An 8,306-nucleotide genomic window follows, 5' to 3' on the forward strand; every position below is an offset into this window, starting at 1 on the left:
CATGAACCCTTCTGCACTCCTGACAAAAGAAGGCTAAAGGAAAACAAGATCTAAATCCCAAAAAGATATGTATCAGAAAATTACCGTTAGCATTTACAGAAGAAGGGAAACAGCTCTAGCTACTTTTCCCTCCTGTGGTTTCTGGCCTTCCTTTCTGTGTTTTTTTTTTTTTTTAAACTAATAGTTTTTCAACATGCCTTACTGACAATTCTGTATCTCAGAAAAAAGCAAAACCACGTAGGTGAACCAGGTAGGTGGATTCCTCTGAATTCAAACAAGCAAGAGGGGGTCCTGGGGTGGAGCCCTAGGGATTTGGGAAGGGAGTAAGCACTTTGTACAGTCCACAGAGGTCAAGTAAAGATAACTCACACATGTACACTACATGCGAATTTCTCAGAGTGTTAGACCTACAATTTACTTCCCTATTCCTATTTTTTTTAAAGGCCACTGTAATCAAATGTGAGAAATGTACTGTTAACACAGTTCATTAGCAATTGCCTATTGAACATTGTTGAACACAGAAAAGATCACAATAAAAGAGCTGGGGGGACAGAGATGTGGTAACTAACTGAAAGTAGAAGGCAGAACCACTAGCCCCCTGCTGTGCTTCTTATCTTCTGTTCTCTGCTTACATCTAATCTCCCTTCTTAGCTTGTGAGTCCCTTAAATACAGGAAACATCCTATTCAGCTTCTTCAGGTACCTGGTAGAGGAGGCTATTAGCCCCCTTTCTCCCACTGCTCAAACCCTGGCAGTAGAGCTGCTCAGGGATGACCTAATTTATCATCACCAAGGTAACTGGAAGTTTGGGGCAGGCCTTCAGACCATTCCTCCACACCCTGCCTCCCACTTCCCTAATCACCCTCAATGGTGCAAACTTCTTCAATCAGCTAATCTCTTGTAATCTGTCCTTCCTCTCAGCCCTAGGTCTTCCTCCCCCTCCTGATCCCACTTGGAACTTCTCTGCCCTCAAGAACGTTCTGTCTTTTGCCAAAACACAATGCTACATTGCTCAGCCATTTCCTAGAATGTTCTCTTCACCACCTTGCTGAAATGAAACCTGCCTTTGCCCTGACAACCCTCTCAAGTTGAGTTGGCTCTTTCTTTTCCCTTCCCCTAGCACCAAACATGCTTTTCCTCCAGTTCACCAACGCTGAGAAACCTCAAAGTCATCTTGACTCCACCTCCTCTGTTCTCGCTCTTCCTCCCACTTCTTCCTTCCCCCCTTTTCCTCCCCCTTCAAGAGTTACCAAATCCTGTTGATTTTATCACTGAAACATCTCTCACACTTTCCCCCTTATCTCCATTCTCAATGCCTCAGTTAAAGCTTCCCTCATCTCTCTCTCTGGAACTATATACTCTAACTAGTTACCCGGGCTCCAGTCACCCAACATCCTATCCATCCTACATATTGTTGCCACTGCATTTCCCACTGAGTACCTATTCCATTCCAAGCACTTGGTGAGGCACTGGGAATAGAGATGGACACACAGCTTGCCTTTTTCAACTCATATCTAGAATGAGTGAAAAATATTGTCCCCCTCCCCATTATATTCTGACAGACCCTTCCAGAATACTTTTTCCCCACCAGATCGCTTTTTTTTTTTTTAACCTTCATGCTTCACTTATACATCAGGCACTTTCCATACATTATCTTCTTTAATCCTCATAAAAACTCCACAGGTAGGTACAACTATTTATCCCCGTTTCACAATGCAAGCAGGTAACAGAGGTCAGATTCAACCCCATGTCTGACTCTTGAGCCTCTGCTCTGTGTCCCACAGTTTAAGTAGGACACTGAGACTTTGGAAAAAGAGTCAAAACAGGATGACCATAATGGTGAAGAATTTTGAAGCCAAATAATGCGAAAAATAAAAGAAAGGGCTCTTTTGGCTTTGTAAAGAGTAAATTTAAAAATGACATAGTGGCTGACTCCAAATATTCGAAGGGTTGTCATGTAAAAGAGGAAGCAAACATTCTGTGTATCTGCAAACAGCGGAGCTACGAGCCTAGCCCATGGTGGAACTTGAGAGTAAATTTCAGCTCAAGAACTTTTTCTGACATAGCCCTCTAAAAGGCAGGAAATGTTTCCCTGGACAAATAGCTCAGCTGGTTAGAGCACTGTCCTGCTAAGTCAAGGTTGTGGCTTCAATCCCCCAGTCAGGGTACTAGAAGAATCAACTAATGAATGTGTCAATAAGTGGAACACAAAATTGATGTTTCTCTCTAAAATCAATAAATAAAAATTAAAAAAAATAAAAGGCAGGCAGTGTTTAAGGACAATCATTTTTTTCAGGGGTACGTATAAGGGACATTCATTCCTGCCTTGAGTAGGCAAGTGCTCTAGATTCTGTGGGCATCCAGCTCATCAGTTTTTAAAAATACAGATGCCTGGCCCCACCCCAGGCTTATCGAAACAGAATCTTGGGGGTGGAGACCGTTGTTGCGAGAATTACAAACAAGGAAATAGTCTGTAAGAAAGTTCACTCAAATCCTCAGAAATAAGAAATACAAATGGCAGCCCTGGCTCCTGTGGCTCTGGATTGGGCACCCGCCTGTGAACCAGGTCCCTAGTTGGGGGTGTGTGAGAGGCAACTGATAGATATGCCTCTCACACATCCATGTTCTTCTCCCTTTCTTTCTCTCTCCCTTCCCCTCTCTAAAAATCTTTTTAAAAAAGAAATATAAGTGGCTAATCAACATACAAAAAAATAACTTCAAGAGGTCTCAAAAATGCAAATTAGAACCTTGATGTACCATTTATTTCCTATCAGATTGCGCAAATTAAAAAATATTAATAACCAGGCCCTGGATTGTCCAGATACCAAGGCTTCAGGTTCCATCCCTGGTCAGGGCACACACAAGAAACAACCAATGAATGCATAAATATGTCTCTCTCTGTCTCCCTTCCTTCCTCTCTTTCTAAAATCAATAAAGTAAAAACATCAAACAATAAAGGATGATTACTATGGTACACCTATAGTGAAATTTTGGCAGCCATTCAACATGGTTATATAGATTTATTATTGATTGTTGTGAAGGAATATCTAGAAGATATTGCTAAGTGAAAAAACTATTTTAAAGGTTACATGATATATATATTCAATCCATGTTTTCATATATACACACACACATACACAAAGGAGACAGAAGAGTTTTGACATACACACGTTAGAATACTGAGTTCCCTCTGAGTGATGAGATGCTGGTGATTCTTTTGTTTTTTAACTCTTCTACAACACACATGTATTTATCATATAATAAAACAATACCTTGCCCAGGTAGCTCAGTTGGTTAAGAGCGTCGTCCAGATTCGCCAAGGTTGCGGGGGTTCATCAGGGAATACAAGAATCAACCAATGAATGCACAAATAAGTGGAGCAACAAATCGATCTTTGTTTCTTTCTCTCTCTCCCTCTCTCCTCCCTCCCTCCTTTTCAGATCAATACATAAAAATAAAAAATAATAAACATTCCAAAAAGAAGGTTTACTGATGATTAGGAAAAGAATCAATCCAGACAATTTAACATGCTAGTCTTAGAAAACAAATTCTACTATTTGGTGCTTCAAAGAAGGTTCGGTGGGGAGGCCTCTCTGGTTTCACAGCAAACTCTACACTGGGCTTTTGGACAGATCCTCCAGGACTGGCTTGCCCCAGCCCTGGTACCCAGGAAAAGCCCACAGGGTAGTGAGACAATTTCATGTTTAGGAACCAACACTCCGGGTAACCCTCCTGACTCTCCATTCATTCGGATGCAAGCTAAGTCTCTGAATTGGAAACGCTTGGTCAACAAGCCCATTGAAACTGGTTTTATTCCAGTGTCAGTTGTTTTGTCCTATATTAAGTATTTTCCACAAATTCCCCAGGGGAAGAGGGAGCAGGGGAGCTCCCTGATTCCTTTTTCAGGCCTTCCCTAAATTCCAACGTAACAAACATTCCATGCAAAGATAGTGTGTGCCAGGTGAGGGGAGTCAGCAAATGCAGAATCTTTGCAGCCCCTCTCAGCTTCGGGGGAGTTTTCCTCTCCTGGAGTTGTCTGAAATCTGGCTGGTGCCAGCCAGGAGACATTGCACACATGACACCGCCTCACGGGGCTACAACCCGTAATATCGAGCAACTCTTTCCTGATCCCCTGGTGCACAAGGAATTGATGGTAAATTCAGCAGCAGCAGGCAAACAGTATTTAAACACCTAGTAGGTGACTTTCCCAGGCACAATGACTCCTCTTAAAGAGAGCCAGAATACAATAGGTTTACCAACTGCCTTTGTTCCCCCAGACAGAAATAGCTATATCCTGAGTTATAACAAAAACAGCGTTAAAACTCTGCATTTAAAACATGTATATATGTAAACACTTCTCAGTTAATCACATACACTCTCAGGTTATAATATTCCTCCCCAAGCCTCTCTTTAGAAATCTCTGCCAAAGTTCAATTCTGTAATTACCCATCTCCCTGGGTTAATACTGACCTTCATAAAAATGCCAAACTTACAGGAAAATGCAACAATGAAACAGTCTCTGTGTGCTTCATTATACAGTTAACAGATTCAGATTTGTGAAAGTACTAATAACCGAATGAAGGTCTTGAATACACAACTACATGCTATGTATAGCCTGCACCTTCTGAATTTTTCAAACGGAGCAAAACAGAATGATGTTAGCGACATACCAACAAGGATATAATTGTAAAAAGAAAACACCCAAACAGGAAGTACTGTATATTTATTCAGCTTGGTGGGTTTTCAAAGGTGTAGTGAAAGGTACCACCAGGGGAAAGTTTGAACTGCTGTGGGAATGACTCCACACTTAAATCCAATGAATACGTGACTCCTTACTGAAGCTCTAATAACGTGAGTGCCATGGGTTTACAGCAGCAAGTGTATATAACTCCAACTGCAGACAGCCCTAACACTTTAGGGCTTAAATCAAAAAAATCAGAAATTATGGCAGCAGCTGCAATGAGGTCCACTGGCTCTCCAGCCTCTGTGGCTTTGCTAACTTTGGCTATACAAGCTCTTTGTGTCAGAAAAGCAGGGGCCAAGAAACACAGCCATTTAGGAGAGTACACTCGATTTAAGACTGTTTGCTTACTTCTTAACCGACTGAACTGCTTTAAAATAGAATTCACTAGGTGCTATGAACAACCTAAAATTGACTTGTGTATATATTCTGGGTGTTCTATTGACAAACACATGCACACAGAGAGAGACCCAACCCAGGATGGAACTCATAAAAACAAATGGGAGAAAAAGTCATCCACATTCACCTATAACTATAGGGCATCTAGCATTGTATCTTGCACAGTAGAGGTTCAATTGATATTGGTTGATTGAGATGCCTAGAATCTGTTCTCCCCGACCCCCCAAATCTCAATGTGGATCACATACCAGCGTGGCTTGCACGGTAAAAATCTGTGCCTTCCGTTTCAAGGAAGCTAGGCTGGCACTGCCTCCCAAAAGATTCTCCTCCCACTAACAGTTTTTCCAGCTTTGCCACAGAGTCGATGGTTAGGAAGGGGCAGCTGCACCTGTGCTACACAAAATTCTTTTCAAAACCTGGGCAAGAACACTTAAGGTTAACTTTTTGCTACTGAGGGTGGCGGGTCAAATCCCACTGACGGTCTGCAGAGTCCCATTTATTCTCTTGAGACCATCTGTCCACTTGCTCAAGCAAGGTTTTCTTTCTTTCTGAATTTAGGAAAGCATTTTCTGGTCTACGCAGATTGAATCACTTGTTAACAATTACGGAAGAGAGAGCCCTGGTATAAATGCCCTGCACACAGCTTGCCTTCCTCTCTTAACTGGCTGATGACGATCAAGGTTCTAATCTGATCCAACAGGACCTCATTCTAAAATCGTGAGACACACAATAAGCCAAGTCCATTTAAACATGAAAGGTCTGGGTTTTGCTCTGCTAAACAGCAGGATTAAGCTTCCAAGGGTTCAGCCACGATAGAGAGACTTCTTTAAAGTCACTTGGCTTTGCACAGTTGTAGCTATTAGGGATCAGATCTTCATCTCAAAGGTATATATTTTACCTTTGATCCTCCTCCAGAACTCCCACTAATGTCAACTTTCTCCACTGTTGGGATCAGGCCCCTGGCCTCCCTTTAATGTTAGTTTTATCGCAGATTCTACAAGATCAACAGAAGAATTAAAAGGAAAATCTGTGAAGTTCCTTCCGATAAGTTGTTTTAACAAAAAAGAGCCCGCTCTTAAATGATTAAATTTAAACACAGCAGACGATACGCTGTAAGGTTGAGTGGAGAGACAAAAAATCAACAACCAAAAACAAAACAAAAAGCCAAAGTAACAAAACAAACAACTAGTTAACCAGACTGACTGCTTATTTAGGGTTTGGTCGCTAGTGCAGAAAATTAGTAACGAGTTTCTAGCAAACAGGAAAAGGGGCAAATGTCCGTTAGCACCCATCCCCTTTCTCCAGAGTCAGACAATCCGGATGAGGCGGAGAGTGTGATGGGAGGGCTCCCAAGGGGTCAGCACGCTTTCAAATCCCCATCCCCCAACCCTAACCGGTGGGGCTCTCACCCCAGGTTCTCCATCCTTGGACTGGCACACCCCATCTTCTCCCAAATCCCCACGGCCCCCCATCTTCTTGCCTCTGGAGCGCTCCTGGGTCCTGGCGTATACCCTCGCCCTGAGTCGGTCAAACCCGCGCCCACTCGCCCGGGAACCCCGTTGTTTCCCATCCCCTCGCTCCGCGGCAGCAGCAGCAGCAGCACCCCTTCAACACCCATCATCACCCTTTTTCTCCCCAGTAGCAGGAGGAAGTCGCTCTGCTTCCTCTGTTCTCACCGCCCGCGAAGCTTGGGCGCCCAGTGCTTTTTGGGTGGGGTTCTTTTTTGTATACACTGTGTGTGTGTGCGCGCGAGTGTGTAAGTGCAAAACGCTCAACGCATCCTTCCTCCTAGGCTGCCTCAGGTGCGGGCAAGAGGGAATCGGGATCTATTCGCGCCCGGTCCCTGGTTCTTTGTGGCGAGTCTAGGACCACGCAGGGTCCGCTCCGCAGCTCACACCTCAGGCCCGGGCCCGGGTTCCGAGCCCCCAATGGCCCGCCAACGTCCAGCCGGGCTCATGCCCTCGCCACGCCCGGCAGCCGCAGCGCTGTCAGCGGGCGCCCGGGACTCGGACCGCGGCCAGCGGTGGCTGGTGCGCAAACTTACTGAACCAGAGACGGAGAGCGCGCGGGTGCACGAGGGAGCCGCCCGGAGCGCCGTCTCGGCCCCGGCCCCCGCGCGCGCGGGAAGCTACCCCATTGCTCTAGCCCCGGAGCGCGTCCCCCGAGACGCCCCGTGCCCCGGCCACTCACCAGCACTACCGAGCCCCGTACGGCCTCCGACACGCTCTGCCGGAGCTCAGCCGCTGTGCCGGGCTTGCTGAGCCGCTTAGTGAATTTGCGCACTTCGGCCATGGCCGCGGGTGCAGGTTTCGGCAGACGTGCTCAGTGCCCCGGGCCCGGCCGGCCGCAGCCACTGCTGCTCCCTCTGTTTACCCGCCAGCCGGCCGCATCGCAGCGCGGCGCCCGCCGCCCCTCCCTCCCTCCCGCGGCTCCTCCCTCGTCCCCTCCTTCCCTCCCGCGCCTGCTTGCACGCTGTCTTGCCCCAAGGCGACTGCAGCCGCTCCCTCCCCTAGAAAAATCAAGCCCTGCGCGCGCCACTAGCCAAGGAGGAGGGCGTGTCTGGGAGAAAGGGTGTGTGGAGGCGAGGGTGGGAGGGGGTAGATCTGGGGGGGGCGAGGTCACGAGGTAAGAGGGGGAAGCGGCAACTGCTCGGGCTCCGCCCGCTCTTGATGTTGCTGGTGCTGCGCACCCGGGAGGTGACGCCTGGCTGCTGCTTTTTTCGCCCGTTTGGTGGTGGCAATGGTAGGGGGGGAGGGAGACGGGGGTCTAGGGGTGTAACCAAGTGTCTTCAAGTGCGGGGCGAGCGCTACCCCAGTGCTCCTTTGCAGCCTCAGAGGCTGCAATGCCCGCCGAAGGGCTGGGAACATTTGTGTCCCCCGCACACCCCGAAAGCTCCCGGGTCGCAGGCTGTTAGGGGATGGGAAACAGCGTGGAGCGGCAGCCTATTGTCTGCTCCCCCGGGGAGGGGTCGCGCCCCTGTGGAAGAAGGGAGAGCGATTTTCTGGCACGAGCGAGCGGCTAGCCTGGGTCCTCTCCCCGCCCACAGCTATTTTCTTACCCAGTTGGTCCTCCTTCACGGAGGCCACCCCTGGAGGGAGCAGGCTATGAGAAGTGCAAACTTGCTATGGCAGTAGCCCACCAACATCACCACCGGGCCAGGAGACCTG

General features: G+C 47.3%; 1 protein-coding gene across 3 annotated transcripts in view; it reads right to left on the bottom strand.

Moving 5' to 3' along the window:
• DOCK11 (dedicator of cytokinesis 11) overlaps positions 1–7,546 on the bottom strand; it is a 186,620-nt gene extending 179,074 nt beyond the window's left edge. For all 3 annotated transcript variants that reach the window (XM_053917159.1, XM_053917158.1, XM_053917160.1), the window contains exon 1: positions 7,330–7,546. In XM_053917159.1, the coding sequence (XP_053773134.1) occupies positions 7,330–7,431 (102 nt within the window). In that variant the 5' untranslated portion in view covers positions 7,432–7,546. The remainder of the gene's footprint in view (positions 1–7,329) is intronic.
• Positions 7,547–8,306: the final 760 nt, after the last annotated feature.

This window comes from Desmodus rotundus, chromosome X, assembly GCF_022682495.2.
Source record: "Desmodus rotundus isolate HL8 chromosome X, HLdesRot8A.1, whole genome shotgun sequence".
Taxonomy (NCBI): domain Eukaryota; kingdom Metazoa; phylum Chordata; class Mammalia; order Chiroptera; family Phyllostomidae; genus Desmodus; species Desmodus rotundus.